Consider the following 16,350-nt stretch of genomic DNA (forward strand, 5'->3'; position numbering starts at 1 on the left):
CGCAAGGAGACAAGAAAGGGAGACAGAGCCCGGAGGAGCGGGAGCAAGCGGGAAAAGCCGCGAGACAACAGGGGAGAGGGAGGAGGGGGAAGAACACCCCCCCCCCCCCCCCCCGCCGCCGCCGCCGCCTTCTCCTTCACCCTCCCCCCTCCCCCTGTCCGCCCGCCCCTCGACCCCCCTCCCCTTCCAAAGAGGCGCCCGAGCGACTGACTTGGACTCGCGCGCCGACGTGCGTCTCAGGGGCCGCTCCTCGCTCAAGTCGACGAGCTCGTGTCGCAGCTGGGCCTTACCGTGGTGCGGTCTGCATGAGAGGGCGATTACAAGGGACGGCGAAAGAGGGAGAGGCATGAGACGTTGAGGCGCGGGGATGACTTTTTCCACAGAGGGACGGATGCAGGAGCGTGGAGACGTGTTTTTGGGGGGGGGGCGCAGCAGCGCTCGGTGCATGCTGTACACTTTGTCGGGTACTATGTAATATAATAACCCGCGCCAAGTGCCATACGATTTCGCAGTCTGACCGTTTCTGGCCTCTGGGGGCGAGGTGTACCGTGTACCGCGGCCCGCGCAGCCTCCTCAGAGGACAGAGGGTCAGAGCGGGCTCAGCCTCGGTGCCCGCCAGGGAGGGTGCAGGGAGCGCTCACGCGGTCAGAGCATCTCGTGGGCAGCCTTCTCCTGGATGAAGGGAGGAAGACCGTTTCCCGAGTCTGTCGGTGTGGCGCCGACAGCCCTCGCGTATTCGAGGAGGCCGACCTGCCTGTGCAGCTTCCGCCGCACGTGCCTCACGGCGCTCAGCCGCCGCTGCGCCTCCGCCATCGAAAGCCCATGCTCGCTCAAGAGGTAGGCGAAGGCAACGGCCGCACCACGGCCATGCCCCGCCTTGCAGTGCACGAGGACCCGCGACTTCCCTTCCTCTGCTCCCTTCTGCACCTGCTCGCTGATGAAGGCGACGGCCTGCTGCAGCTGCCCGAGAGTGGGCTCCATGTGATCCGTCACCGGCAGGTGAAGCTGCTCGATCGGCGGCGAGAGCGCGGCGTAGGCGGCGACAGGGCCGCCGTACTCGGCCTGCATGTTGACGACCGCACGCACGCCCATATCGTGCAGCTCACGCGGATGCCCCATGCAGGCCAGCGGCACAGCGCCGAGCAGAAGCACATCGTCGACCACCGAAAAGTACGGCTGCGGGGAGATGAAACGACGGGCGACGAACGTCGGTCCAATCATCGGCCAGAAGTAGCATTTGGTGAGCGGCAGCCACCAAGTGCGCGGCAGCTTCTTCTTTAGCAGCAGCAGGTACACACCGCAATAGACACCGAGTGCCGCCACCCAGACAGCCGGCGATTGAAGCGCCGTCAAGACACCGAGCGCCATTCTGTGGGGGCTCGCAGCAGCCTTTGCTGATTCTTATGCACCGAAGCGAGGATGGCCGCGGGCAACGGACGCGGCAAGACAGCGATATGTGGGCCGATATGCGGCGTGGGTGTCGCAGCAAGTAGGCAGCGGGACGTACGAGTTGCGGGTACCCGGTGGCGGTTACGCCCGGTTGGAGAGCGTCGCGGCGGAGCACATGATCGACGTGGTGTAAGGACTGTGCTCGAAAACCATGTTTAGTCCATTAGTCGGCGGCTCTTGGCAGCGTGAAGTCGCAGGTGGCTTTGGGCGCGGACTCGCTCTGTGGCCTCTGGAGGTCTGTGGAGCACCAGCAGGATCCTGAGCTCATCGGGTGTCCATTCCAAGTGCCCTTGAGACCCCCACTCAAAAAAACGCAAACCCTGTCAGCAGAGTCTCCTACGGGAATGTACGTAAGAGCTACATACACCCCCCCTTGCCCCACCACCTCGTGTGTGTGGAGAAGTTTACCTTACCTTACCTTACCTTACATAAAATGAAAAAAACGCCACGTCGGCGAACCTCGGGCGAGAGTTAGGCGGCGCGCTGATAGACGAGAGTTAGGCCTGCTGGACGCGCGGCGCCTTCTCGTCGTCGGAGAACTCGATCTACCCCGGCGGGAGGACTGCACGATGTCTCTCGCCTCCTTCCTTCAGCTTGCCCCCGCCGGCACTGAGCGACCCGACGGCGCAACCTCCATGCTGACCCTCGAGGGTAAGACCCTCACTGCCACACCTTCGATGGGCACCAAGCCTGCGACTGAAGCCTGCGTCCTCTTCGGCTTTTCGGACGAGAAGCTTATGGAGGGCGCCGAGGTTAGCGGCCACCGCAGCTACGACGTGCTTCCCGGCTCCGAGAAGGTCCTCGAGGCGTCCGGGCGCAAGCTCTCCTCCGTGAAGGCCGTGCTCATCATCAACGGCACCGTCAAGCTGGACCCGCCCAACTTCCGCGGCATGCTCGAGAGCGAGGAGATGTCCGCGAACGTCGGCAACATGTTTGCTCAGCATGACGGCCTCATCGTCAAGCACTTCCTCGCGGCCCGTTGGGGCGAGAAGAACCGCGGGGGCGGTTGCTACTTCTTCCAGAGCACCGAGGAGATTGAGAAATACCTCTCCAGCGACTTCTGGGAGGGTTGCGTCAAGGAAACGCCCTGGGAGAACGTCACGTACGAGATGTACGCCGTCGTCGAGAAGTAGGCACCATTGGGAAGCTCCCTCCTTTCCGCTCCGTGCATGATACGTAAATTGCTGCCCGGCTGCGCCGCTCTCAGCGTGTGTGTTAGGGGGAGGCCGCGTTGTGCCTGTTTTTTGCTGTTCTGTGCACACTGAGAGTGGGGCACTGTGGTGAGGAAAAAACAAACTAGGTTTTCACACACTTGTGAGAGGCGAGGTCAGTCCATCCCATCAGTTCGCACCCTCCAGCGGCAGGGATTTGGGGCATCCAGCAACAGCATGCGCGTTCCCGGGCATCGTCGGGTCGAGTATCGGGTATCGCGCGCCTCGCCTTGCTTGGGACGCTTGTGTGTGCTCACGCTCACGGGTCGTAGCACTTGCCCATCTCAGGCACCTTGCTTGCACCGCCCCACGTGTGGGTGAAGAGCTCGTACAAGCGGAAGATCTGCCGGTTGCGCACCCACTCCTGCGAGGGGCGATCGTGGTATGAGACGAACCCGCCCGCCACCTGTTTGAAGCTCGGCTTGCATACACTCTCCTGCGCATTGTCCGAGTAGAGCCCGTAGCTGGGACCGATGAGGAAGGGCGAGCCCTCGTCAGGTTCTAGAAGGTTGATGAGCGCGGCATGGGCCGTCGCTGGGTAGTTGTGCGTGTACGGGATCAGCGCCGGGTAGAGCGTGATCTCGTTGGGCGAGTCCTTGAGGTATAGTACAGGCCCGTGCGATAGACGCGGGGCAGGTGGTCCGGCGCGGCCAGTTGCACGAGCTTCGAAGTGCCGAGCTCGGCGAGTACACGTCTGACGTGCCGAAGGAAGCGGCACGACGTATTCACCTCGCACATGGCGCGGCAGGCGGCCTCGCCTGCCGGCCCATCGATGGCGGACCCAAGTGGTTCCTAAGCCAAACGTCACCGGCGCTCCCACGCCACACCACCCGTTCGTGCCGGAAGCAGCGGGGCTGATGCCGCGTCCATCCTGACGGAGGTGGCGGCCATCTCGGACGTTCAAGCGGCGCCAGCCAGCGGCTCGGCCGCGCATCCTTCACACACGCCGCCACGACCAACCTGAGCGGGCCCGGTGTCGAGCCATGGTGCGAGCTGCATGTGAGGGGCGGCTGTGGCCACAGCAGGTCCACCAGACGGACCTCAAAGCTTGCCGTCGGCGTGCTGTCGTGGCGAGAGCGCGAGATCGCTGCAGAGGAGCCAAGTGCAGTGACGAGCCAGAGGCTACCTGGGTCACCAAGTGGTGGACCCTGCCCATTCTGAGCAGGGCTGTGCTTGGGTGGGGTTGTGCTTGAGCATGTGTGAAGTGGGAGTGCGTGCCTGCGGTGTCTGTGGGTGAAACAGGCGTGTGTGAGGCCGTAAGAGGCCTGGTATGAGCCAGAGTGGGCTTCATCACCCAAGATAAGGACGGTTTGGGACAGCTCAGGCTTGATACTGATGGGCCTGGGCCAGGAGAGCGACAGAGAAGGCGAGGTGGTGAGCTGGGAAGCCGCTTTGTCGGCACCTGGACGTGTCGCGATGAACTGCCAAAAAGCACCTTTGGCGGCTATTGCTCAAATCCCTGGGAGAGATGGCCTACATAGTATTACTGCATCCATGCGTCTGGTGCATGTGGGCTGTGGGTCGGGACATTTCACGGTCGGTGGCGCCGATATTGACCTCCGGAAAGCCCTCGCAATCGCTCGGCACGGGGCCACCGGGAGTGCTCTCGAGCCCTACACCGGAGCATCACGAGCCGGTGCGAGCTTGAAGACCCGAGATAAGAAAGTGCGGTCTGGGACAGCTCAGGGTTGCTACTGATGGGCTAGGCCAGGAGAGCGACAGAGAAGGCGAGCTGGTAATCCATCGCAAGCGACCCGGAGCGCGCAACCGCGCATCTCGCCGCCGCGGGGCTCCGACTGGTTATCTAGACCTTCCTTCTTCCTCCCTGTTCCTTCCTTTCCCCTTCCCATCTCTTCCCGGCCTCCGGCCGGCGCCTGCGGCGCCGTTCTTTTTTTTTCCTTTTCTTGCACCACTGTAAAAAAAATGCCACATTTCTACTCAAACGTTTGATCAAATGCCTCCGCTCGGCGTGGGGCATGATCATCGAGATGGAGCCGACTGCACACCTCAGTTACAGTAATCCAAAACAACCTGACGTGGCGGCGGCAAACATCGGCAGGGGGCACAGGCGCCTTGTTGCCGATTTGAAGCTCACGAGCTCGCTTGCGAGCCAGGGCAAGGACACGGCCGGCGACGGAGAGCTCGGCTGGAAGGGGGCCTATGTGCGTTTTGGCAACACGGAGACCGGGCTGCTCAAGTTGGTCAAAGGGCGCGGCAAGTGGTCTCCGTCGGGAGCGACGGCAGCGGCGGTGGCGGGGGAGGAGGAGGAGGCCGAGGAGGAGGGGGAGGAGGGGGAGGAGGAGGATGCCCCCAAGGGAAAGCTCAAGGAGCTGCCTGGCGATTACCCCTTTGCGCGGCAGCAGGATTGCGATCTACGCTTGTTTGATTTTGAGGCTTTCGGAGGCTTTGGAAAGGAGGTTCGCAGCACCCTGAGGGAGGCGGCGAACCAGCTGAGCAACAAACTTTCGCACGCTCAGCACCTGGACGAGGTCACATGGACCACCAAGAACTGGCACGGGCTGCAGATGCAGCGCTTGTCTGTCGTCCTCCACACCGCCGTGGCGTGGCAGACGGTGAACGAGCTAGCGTGCGGGGAGAGCGGCATTGTGCATGGTGCGGAGTGCATTGCCGTTCTTAACGGAGTCGCTTAGGCGGCTCCGGTGGTGAGCCTGTGTGTGTGCCAGTCCGCGCCAGTCCGCGCCCTTGTCGTGCCAGTGTGCTGTGAGAGAGGCTTGTATCTTAAGAATTCTTCTGCGCGCGTTTGTGTTCTTCTGTAGCAGGCGTGAGGATGAGGGCGGTGGCGAGGGCGGCGCGATTGCGGGTGGTGGCGAGGCTGGCGGCACGGGGGTCGGAAGCGGCGTTGGCATGGTCGCCATGATGTTGATACCGGGGCCGAGCTCAGACAGAAACTTCGCTGCTGCCTCGGTGCCCTCGGGTGGCAGTGCGGGGGGCGGCGGAGGGAGCGCAAGGAGGAGAGAAAGAGCGACGTCATTGCGCAGCCTCAGGATTCAGGTGGGCGTGGAGTAGAAGCGCGGCGGTGCACGTGCGGCAGGGCGACTCGTGCGACCGCAAGGCGGACGAGCCAGGCCCGTGGAACGCGATGTGGCGGCCGGACCCGAAGCGGCCAGGCAAGCCCACGCGCGAGGGCGTCGGCCGGCGCTGCTACTCGTGGCGCGTGTACCGCCAGCAGCTGCAGACCCTCCGCGCAAAGTACGGCGTGCGGACGGTGCTGCTCGCCACCGACGACCACACCGGCGAGGTCGTGCGCGCGCTGCAGGGCGAGCGCGACTTCAACTGGGTCCCCGCCTCGCCCCGCCTCGCCGACAGCAGCTCCCGCTGCCGGTCGACGAGTGATCAGCTGGTCGACCCCGCTCTAGGTCTACTACCCGCGGCAGCAGTTCCGCAAGCGCGCGTGGATGGAGTTCCGGTCCGACCTCGACGAGAACGCGCCCTTCTCGCTCGCGGCGGAGCTCGAGCTCCTCTCGACCGCCGACCTCTTCGTCGGCAGCATGGGCTCGCACACGTCCCGCTCCGTCTACATGCGGATGGTCTCCTCCTCGCGCACCTCCCAGCTACCGCCCTTCATCTCGGTCGACGGGTACGGACTCTGCTGCGACTTCACCGAGGAGTGCACGCGCGAGCAGGTTCGCGGCCGCGCCCGGCCGGTGCGCGAGTGCATCTACCGGTTCGGCGCGGTGACGGGCGGGGAGCAGTGGATGTACCACCGGGGGTGAGAGGTCTCAGCGACGCGATGTGTGTGAAAATGGGTTGAGAGGCTTAGCGCTCTGCTCCGGGAGGGTGAGAGAAGAAAAACAAACACGTGCCGGCTGCCGCAGTTGATCAGCTCTCGAGGAGGAGATGTACGAGGAGATCAGGAGCAGCAGGGACCCGAGGGACAACGTGGACGATGGCTAGTGCTTGTCCCCCGTCGGTAGGAGCCCGGCTAGAGTCGCCGACCACCCACCCCACAAAAGAGAACCTCCTTGCGCAAAGAGGGTCGAGTGACCGCGCATTGGCTGAGCCCTGGTCTGACAGCCTGACAGCAAAAGCACATTGGGCGGGGCGGGGACCTCGGCTCCCCTTTTTGTCCAAATAAAAGTTTTAGGGCCAGCAACACGCACACCTACCTCATACACACATAGAGAGCTGCAGGTCCGTGTGACGGTGGTGTGGACGGCGTCGATGGACAGCGTGGGGCGGGAGACAGTACTGAGTACAAACAGACAGTATCCGACGACAGCTGCGCGCTGTGGAGTGCTCTCGCTCAGGGAGGGTCATGAATAGTCGACAAAGGCATGAGTAGTCAACAAAGTTCAGGCCCCCGGGGAGCGCATGGTTGTCATAATCAACGGGTGCGCCCGAGGAGGCGTCACCGTTTGTGGTTTGAGATAGGTCGTTGGCGGTGCTAGCGTCCGCGTCACACATTCGCCGCTTCTGGTGTGCCGCCCTGCTTGATCTTGGCCACCACCGAGTTCGATGGCTCTTCAGTGCGGCGCTTCTTCTTGTAGTAAACGTAGCCACCGCCGAGGGCAGCCACGACGGCCACCCCAGCCGCGGCCGCTGCAATGGCGACCACAGGGGAGCCGCCGCTGCCGCTAGCGGTTGGCTTCGGGTCTTCTTCGACCTCAACCACGACGGCAGTTTCGACGGACGCCCCCACCCCAGCAAGGATAGGTCCCATCTGCTCCTCGAACGCATCCTGGCCAGCGGCCCCGGAGTACTGCTCGAGGTTGCGCTGAGCCGAGCTGACTTCCGATTGCGTGACCACCGGGAACGTGGCAATCACGGCCACGTTTGCGCAAGTGCCCATAGAGCAAGGTGCAGAATCGACTCTGATCGTCGAATCGAGCGGCACGAAGGCAAAGCCGGCCAGTTCGGCGAGCTTCTCGAGGATGTTCCTCTTGGTGGCCTCGTCGTAGAAGTCGTACAGATCGCCGCGGGTTGCGGTGAACGAAGCGACGACCCGGAACGAGCCTGGCTCTTCTGACTGTGGCGACGGCGACACGGCGGGTGGCGGCGACGGGGGCGGCGATGGCGACGCGGAAGGTGGTGGCGGCGACGGTGATGCCGAAGATGTTAGCGTCAGATCGTTGTTCGTCCAGCCGTCGCAGTACATCGACCAGGTCGCCGTGCCGAGCGGGGGCGAGGAGGAGTCGGCAGAGTTGATGCGGGCCTTGTAGCTGCAGCTCCCGTCGCCATCGAGGTCGCTCGATGCGGTGGTGCTCGGTGCGGTTGGGTCCACGATCCAACGAGCAGATCCCGATCCATCGCCGTCGCAGTCGGGGTCCCAGTAGATGTAATACGATGACGAGGAATCGCGATAGTACGGCGCTCCTGAGGCCGTGTAGCCGACTGCGTTGTACTCCACGTTGGCAAGGAGAGGACTGCATCCCCCAGTGACAACAAAAGGCGGAGGGGGCGGCGGCGGAGGGGGAGGTGATGGAGATGGCGCTGAGAGTGTCAGGTCTATCTGTGCCCAGGAGCCGTAGCACCACACCGTCCAGGTGTTCGTGCCGCGCGGCGGCGAGGAGGAGGCGGCAGAGTTGATGTGGGCCGTGTAGCTGCAGCTCCCGTCGCCATCGAGGTCGCTCGATGCGGTGGTGCTCGGTGCATCGCTGTCCACGATCCAACGAGCAGATCCCGGGCTGCCGCCGTCGCAGTCGGGGTCCCAGTAGATGTAGAATACGGACGATGGGTGACGGTAGTACGGAGCGCCCGATGCAGTGAACCCGGCGGCGTAATACTCCATGTCATCGAGATCGGGGGCGCAGCCTCCGCCACCGGCGACCACGAGGGGAGGCGGAAGCGGAGACGGGAGCGGCGGAGACGGCGGCCGGAGCGTGTGGAACCGACAGAGGCACTTGTCGTCCGTGGAGCAATCGCCCGTCTGTGTGCCGGGGTTGAAGTACAAATCATCGGTTCCCCACTCATCTTCGAACCAGCAGCCCGGGGGGTCGTGCGAAGCAGAGCCCTCTTGGACCGTTGGGGTGACGTCGGCATCGGAATAGCCGTTGAGAAAGGGGCGAAGCTCATGAGCCGCCTGTGCGCATTCGAAGGCGCTCGTGATGCGCGCGCGCCCTGGGACATCATTACAAGTCCCGCTCGTCACGAGCACGTAGCTGTCCAAGACGGAGCACTTGACAGAAACGCTGTCGCTTGGCACCCAGTTGTTGGAATTCCGGTACGCCCAGGTGGAAGCCTGCTGCGGGCACTGTAGCTTGTTGTCGAGGGAAATGATGCCAGCTGATGCCTTTAAGTAGTCAGAGCCGATGCGCCAATCGGTGAATTCGGGCCAGTAGTAAAGGTAGTTGGAACTCGCCCCCTGTTTGTACACTGGCATGCCGCCCTGCGACAACCCGGGCACGATGGTGTAAACGTCCTCCCGGCTGCCCTGGTTGCTGGAAGCAGCGCCAGAGAGGCTGACAATCAGCGAGCTGCAACACGTTTCCGAGCAGCCGTAAATGTCGCGGATCTGGCGCGCGTCGGTCAGGGAGAAGCCGCCGGTCGACCGCCCAATGCGAGCATCGGAGGTTTTGGTCGAGATCGCGTTTTTCGACGGGTCGATTGCAAAGCCCCCGATCGCCGGGTAGTGCATGATGCTGTTGTAGTCATAGGGCAGATGGGTGGAGTAATCTTCGTCGATCGTGTACTGATCATGCTGGTCGGATACAATGTTGTCGTAGTGAATGATCACATACGCGTCGCGGTCGGGACGCTTGTGCGTGTGCCCGAGACCCAGAGCGTGCCCAATCTCGTGGACGATGTCACCCAAACGGGTGTCATCATTGCACCACCCCATGTTGAGCTTGATCCCCTCGCCGTCCCAGGGGAACTTCACGGAGCACATGTCGTCATCGTACCGGCCGACCGTAATCGCCGAATGATCGCATACATACGTGCGCACGAAAGTGAGACAGAAGCCGAGTTGGTTGATCTCTACTTCGGCACGATTGACCGCCTTCTCAAAGGCGCTCCTGCGGGTTGAATCGGCACTCCCGTCGAAGCAGTAGTAGACCTCACCTCCTTTGTGTACGATGGCGTTGGAGTGGATGTCAGAGTATGGCTCCACCAGACGATTCAGGCGCCTGCCGGAGCCTAAGTGTTCGCCGTCCTGCTTGTGGTGAGCAACACCGAGCTCGTCATCGATCTCGTCATCCGTGAGCCAGAGGCCGCTGTCAATCAGCTCGGCTGTGGACATACGATCCACGACTGCCGTCATCATCTCGAGCCGGCTCGGCGGGGAGTCGACAGAGGCGGAGATGTTGAGGCGCGTGTACTCATCGGCAAAGCGCTCAAGGATCTGGGACCCCTCGGAAGAGCCACGTGCGTCGCCAGCTAGACACGCGAGGACGAGATAAAGGCGCAACATTAGCTGTTCGAAGGGAACGTTCGCGCGTCGGGCAACCAGTTCTTTGCACCTGTGGGGCGAAGCGTCGGTCGTCAGGCGATGCGAGGTTCTGGTGAGCATGCTCAGAGAGAGAAGTATGAGGTAATGGGCCAGAGTTGATCATCCCAGTACGAGAGCTGCGTAGCGCATGGGAGAGTCGCGGGGCGGCCGGGCTTGCATACCTGAAATGCTCAAGCAGCTCGTGTGTGAGGCGAGCCGCGGCGAAGACCAACTCGAAGGAGAGCTCTCGGCGTGACAATCCATCGCGCCTCCTTTGGTTTTTTCTTTTTTTAGTTCACGCCCTTACATCCGAGCCTGGCTGTTCTTCACCTTTCTACCTACCTACCTACGCCCTTCTCGTGCCTTTCGCGCGATTACCCAAACGCGTCCAGGGAGGGCGAAAACAATTTCGTTGCGTGGCACACAGTTTTCTGACTCTTCTATACGCCGCCAGATCACAGTCTCAGTTTCGGGGACTGCACTCGGCACTCGCGCTGTCGCGGTCGCGACGTCCCGACATGTAAGACCGGGGACACATGTGTGCCCTAGTGTGTGCCCCGGCCCCCAACCCCCCCCCCCCCCATCCATAATGGTTTAATGCCCACGCGCCGCCCCGTCGGGCTCAGGAAGGTCAGTGGCGGGTAGCACCACTCGGCCTCGCCGGGGAAGCAGCTCAGGAAGCTCAGGTTTGCGCCGCGGTCGATAACAGATCGCGCGACAATCTTAAAAAGCAGGGCGTGCACGGTGTCGCCCTGCGCATGCCCGAGCGCGTACTGCACTGCCACCAACAAAGAAGTGGTCCCGCTCATCGGGGCGAGCTCGGTGCCGCCCTTGGCGAAGAAGTCCACCTCGCTCTCAACATTGCGCAGACCACGCCACACGTCGACCGACATCATTGGCGTCGCGGCGAGCGGCCGACACAGCGCGCAGCCGCCTCAGGCCGTCGGCGATGAAGGAGAGGGTCACAGGGAAGGGATAGGCTTGCTGTTGGCGCCCCTTGGAGTCTCGCTTCTCCTGCTTGCGGAGGCACAGCCGGTCATCCTCCGTCCCGTGCTGCAGAAACTCGCGCTCGATGCTAGCGACTCCCTCGCTCATTCCCGCCCACACCTCCTCCTCGGGCACATTACAGAAGGCTATGACACCGAGGGCAGCGTCGACCGGCCGCCCAGTCATGAGGCGGCGAACCTCGAACTTGCTGGAGGCGACATGTGTGTTCACCGCCCCTCCCGCCTCTCGCTCGGATTCGCAACGTGGATGCGCAACGCCAGCGGTGCAAACAGAGCGGCGACGAGTGCGGACATCATTCTCAACGATGGTGATGAGATGCTTGGCATCAAGGCCATTTTCGGCCATTTAGCTGCAAATCGTGCAGATTTCGAGCGGCGGCGGCGGCGCTGGCGGCGGCGGTGGCGGTGGTGGCGGCGACGGTGGCGGTGGTGTTGGCGCTGGAGGCGGGGGCGGCGTTGGCGGCGGCGACGGTGGCGGCGGCGGCGGCGACGGTGGTGGTGACGACGGTGGAGGCAGCGACGGTGGCGATGGAGGAGACGGCAGCGGCTGCGGAGGAGGTGCAACTGGAAGGGGATTCTCTGGAGACTCAGGAAACCGCTTGGGTAGAATTGCGCACGCGCGCTCAAACCACAGTGGGGAGGGGCGTCATTGGTTGCTGGCCAGAAGGTGTGTGGTGACGGCACCGTGGCAGGAGTGCGGAGATGAGCTCGCCGAACGCGAGCAGCAGATGGCCAAAGTGTGCCAGCGCGAGAGCCTCGCGAGCGGGCGCAGAAGGAGCTCGCCGTGACACGATGCCGAACGATGCCGGCCGGGCGGTGGTGGTGCTCTGGCGACTGTGCACAGTGGGCAAAGTCAAGCTGCAACAGGGCAGCACGATGGTAGTGCCCTGCTGCAGCCTGGCCTGACATGCACAGGGCGAACAGAGACACTACTATCGTCTGGCGCTCGTCACCGAACCGGGGCGAACTTCGACCGCCGCCACAGCTCGCCACGGAGCACGCAGCGACAAAATGTTGACTGTACGGAAGTTGATATATACCAAAATGAGGGCGACACGACGCCTTCTACGCTGGGGTGCCGGCGCCCTACTGGGCGCCCCCCGCTCCCTTCCCCTCAGAGCCCCCCATCCCACTAGCACCCCCCCCCGCGGTCCCTCGCGGCCGCGCGACGCCGCACCAATGGCGCGCTGTGCCTCGTCCGCGAGCGCCGTCCAGAGCTGCACCGACAGTCGCTGCAGCGCAAACGGCATCCATACGCGCGCCGACCACGACGTCTGGTCGTACTGCCACCATTACCAGTATATGTAGCTCTTACGTACATTCCCGGAGGAGGACTGCTGACGGGGTTTGCGATGATTACCCACACTCTGTGTGTGAGTGAGTGAGTATTCTTGATACGAAACCACGAAGACACACACCAGTCGACTCGCATCGGTTGCCTCCATGAACGGCGGAGCTATTCTCGCGCCCACACCACACCTGGCTCCAATGTGGACGCGCCCATAGCTGGGGACACTACTAGGTCACGCATGGCATCACAGAAGTTTTATCTCTGGGCCCCGAAAGGCATCTATGCCGACGTGTCCCGCGTGCTCCCCCGTCCGCCGATGTCTCTGCTGCCGCCCGGCGGAGCTCTGCAGCGCGGGCCCTCCTCGCCGCCTTCGCTGCCGCTGCATCGCTGTCGGCTCGTCATGTCTGTCTACGATCATTTGGGGCTGCCATCGCTGTTCTCTCTCTCTCTCCCGGGGTCAGCTCCAACCTGCCGTGTCAGGACGTCGCCCCCTCGCCCCCCCCCCCCCCCTCCCTTCTCCCCGGCACTGACTCCGCTGAACTGCATGCTGCGATTTTCTCGCCCCTTGTCCCAGGGGAGCCAGGTGCGTGTGTCTAATCGTAGTGGGGGCCCTGGCCCCCCTCTGTTTTCTGTTTGCTGTTTTTCAAAACGCCCGCCAGCCCGCCACCCCGAGAGGCGGCTCGCGCTCGGCCCCCCAGCCCCAGACAGCCCACTCACCGAGAGATCAAAAACGCTCGGCCTTGCCGGGGTCATGCTCATGGGCCTCAGGCAGTTCACTTTGGGGGGTACGGGTACCCCCCCCTGCTATACTTTGAGATTACTTAGGCACCAAAAGTGGTTCACAGTGAAGGCGGTCGCCGTCCTATCACTTCTCTGGGGGTGGCGCGGCGCCGCGCGCGCGCACACACTAGTACGTGCACCATACTGTACTCCACGCTACCTCGTACATGCACCAGCTGCCTGCGGGCGGGGCCGGATGTCCTGTGAACTTTGCACATTGCTATGAGATTGCGTCATTGCGTCGCCCTGCATGGAGCGACTCCATGGTCTACTGTCGGCAGGCTCTGCGCAGCTTGGGTATGATCTTATCCGAGTATCTCTTCGGGGTCTCCGGCAGCAGCGAGCTCATCGCCTTGATGCTGGCAACTGTCGCATTCTTGCATACTGCCCCGATCTTGGCCTTCAATTCCCACTGGTGCATCAACCTCGACACTGAGTCCCGAGAGACTCCTCGCATCAGTAAGAAGTAACCGTAGGACCCCGTCAGCCCGAGGAGCCGCAGCATACCTGAAGACACCAGCTGCCCGAAGACAAAGAGGACTTGATTGACAGCTGGAGGACTGTCCACCGTATTTGTGAAAAAGAAGTCTGCAAACACCAGGATGGAGCCCGGACGCAAGTAGGGTGCAACGGCGCCAATGTCCTGCGCAAGTGGCGCTGCGCTCTTGGCCGCATCGGTGATGAACACGTCGACTGTCGCCCCAGATAGTTTGCTATCCACCTCCCGATGCTCTCGAAAGTTGACGCGTTGTAGATGGGCAGCAGGTCTAAGTCTTTCATCTCATAATCAGTTTTCTTCGGATCCCACCAACGCGTCCCGCGGAGCTTTGCAGCGTTGGACCCGATGAATCCAGCTTTGAACGCATCGAATCCAATCGCGCGATTCGGGTGGCCTGTCTGCTGGATCCCAGCTGCGAAGCATCGCATCGAGCCGCCTGCCCAGGTCCCAAATTCAACGAGCAGCCCATCGGTCACGCTCGCGCCGGCCGCGTAGTTGAAGCAGCACGCATAAGTGCTCATCGTGGCAAGCTGCTTGCCTTCGCGATCAAGTGACCCAAGCTGCAGCATTGATGCATCAAAGAAGCTCTTCCATGCCCTGTCTGGTGTGCCATGCACCATTTGCAGCCACTTGGCACCCGGCCATGATGGATCCAGTGGGCCCAATGCGTTCGGGTCGAGGGCAACAGATGCGCCGCAGTTGAGGTCGTGTGCCGTGGATTGAGACACGAGCAGCAGCGGCGCGGCGCGAAGCAGCGACCATGGTCGAACCATATAGCCGTACGAAGAGAGAGCAACGCCAGTGCAGCCCAGCACGAAAAAGGTGAAGAAGATGCACAGCAGCTTTGACGAGCAGAAGCTGCCGAAGCCGGAGCCGAAGCCGAAGCGCGTCGAGGTCGGCTTGGTCTCCTCAGACGAGTCGTGCTTGTCCACCTGCGGTGCGAGACGCGCTGTCTCAAGCAAAGGTGCGGCGGGTGTGTGTGCAGAGCGAGTGGGCGCGAAACCGTCGAGGACTTTTCACCCGCTTTGTCCGCCTCCGCGTCCTTCTCGTCGTCCTTCTCGTCGTCCTCGTCCTTGTCGTCGTCGGTCTGCGCCTTGATCTCGACGTCGTCGAGCAGGTCGTACTTGTTGATGACCTTCGTGGGCTCGACCTCGCCCTTGCACTCCGTGTTGTTGCGTGAGGTCGAGGCGATCCAGCCGGCCTCGTCCTATCGAAAGCGAGACCGGGTCAGCTCAGTGTGGGTGTCAGACGCAAACTCCGCTCCTCGGAGGCGGCCTCCTCGGCGACGGGGGCCTCCTCGGCGGCGATCTCCTCGGCGGCGGCGGACTTGGCGGCGGCGGACTTGGCGGCGGCCTCCTCGGTGGCGGCCTGCTCGGTGGCAGCCTCCTCCTTCACGGCCACGACCTTCTTGCGCGCCAGCAGCCCGCGCGAGACGCGCTGCATGATCTTCGCAGCGCGCGGCTCCGCCAACGCGATCTCGACGCTGGTCAGAAACATCGGCTTGGAGACGTAAAAGCTGTCCTCCACGACCATTGACAGGTTGGCCAACTCCTGCATGGTAGGGGTACACGGGAGAGAGAGTAATACGGGTGGGTGGAAAGCTAGGAGTGCCAGGAGAGAACGCTGCGGCGCGCTCACCGCTGGGTCGGGCGTGTTGAAAACGGTCTTGGCCGGCTTCTCGACCTCCTTGGCAGCCTCCTCGGCGACCTCCACTTCGGCGACGGGCGCCTCCTCGGCGACTGCCTCCGCGGCGGCGGACACCTCGGCGGCGGCGGACTTGATGGTCGCCTCCTCGGTGGCGGACTCCTCGGCGACGACGGCCTCCTCGGAGGCGGCCTCGTCGGTGGCGGCCTCCTCCTTCACAACGACGTCGTTGTTGACGCCGCACGCCTGCGAGCAACGTAAATGTTTGGAGACGGGGACGCCGCAGGGACAATGCCGATCCTGGCGTGCGCGTGCGCACCTCAGCTCCGAGGAGCGAAGGCGGCAGCGTCAGGCTCGCGCGGCGGCGCTGATACCACTCCTCATAATCCGCACTGGAAGCGAAGTAGCCACCGACCTTGACGGAAGCCGTTGGCCCGAGCTCGGTCTGAACCTGGGCCCCCTCCTCAGGCGCGAAACAAAAGCTGATTGGCACCTTTGCGAGGCTCCGATGGAACACGTGGGGGTTGTCGAACCAGACGCCCTTTGTTGATCTCACAACCATGAAAGCCGACTCGCCCTCGCTCTCATTGAAGTCGACCATGTAGCGCCTCTCGGCGCGCGTCCTGCAGAGCAGAGAGAATGGGGGCCGCCCGTGAGAGGGGTGAGGCAAGGCGCCTGCATTGGTCGGAAGTGCGAACAGCATGCGCATGTGTGGGGTCTGAAATGAGAGGAGAGTGACGGGGGACAAAGCTCGGACGTTGAGCCTGCGGAGGGCGGCGTCACGAGGGAGCGGGCTAAAGTTCGTGTCGGGCGAGTGTTGCAGGCGACGAGGGCCAGCGAATAAGAGGCCTTGCGGGCGAGGGCGTGTGTTCGGGTGTGTGTATGTGTGTGTGTGTGTGTGTGTGTGTGTGTGTGTGTGTGTGTGTGTGTGTGTGTGTGTGTGTGTGTGTGTGTGTGTGTGTCTGTGTGAGTGTGTGCGTGCGAGTCTGACTGTGCGCGTGCCTCGTTGTCCGCGCCAAGAGTGGTTGCCATGAGTGTGCTCTGTATACTGTGCCTGCTTGCCTCTCGAGCCTCTTTCAAAC

General features: G+C 62.8%; 2 protein-coding genes across 2 annotated transcripts; one reads left to right on the forward strand and one right to left on the reverse strand.

Moving 5' to 3' along the window:
• Nucleotides 1-645: 645 nt before the first annotated feature.
• EMIHUDRAFT_108874 (hypothetical protein) lies at nucleotides 646-1,368 on the reverse strand (the record flags this gene model as incomplete). The annotated part of the gene is made up of 1 exon (XM_005791699.1): nucleotides 646-1,368. One exon carries the CDS (start codon nucleotides 1,366-1,368, stop codon nucleotides 646-648), a length of 723 nt encoding a protein of 240 aa, XP_005791756.1.
• Nucleotides 1,369-5,534: 4,166 nt separating this feature from the next.
• EMIHUDRAFT_223494 (hypothetical protein) lies at nucleotides 5,535-6,394 on the forward strand (the record flags this gene model as incomplete). The annotated part of the gene is made up of 3 exons (XM_005791700.1): nucleotides 5,535-5,585; nucleotides 5,713-5,958; nucleotides 6,038-6,394. The coding sequence occupies 3 exons, from the start codon at nucleotides 5,535-5,537 to the stop codon at nucleotides 6,392-6,394; spliced, it is 654 nt and encodes a 217-aa protein (XP_005791757.1).
• Between the last annotated feature and the right edge of the window lie 9,956 nt (nucleotides 6,395-16,350).

The sequence above is a fragment of the Emiliania huxleyi genome, assembly GCF_000372725.1.
Source record: "Emiliania huxleyi CCMP1516 unplaced genomic scaffold EMIHUscaffold_110, whole genome shotgun sequence".
Classification (NCBI taxonomy): domain Eukaryota; phylum Haptophyta; order Isochrysidales; family Noelaerhabdaceae; genus Emiliania; species Emiliania huxleyi.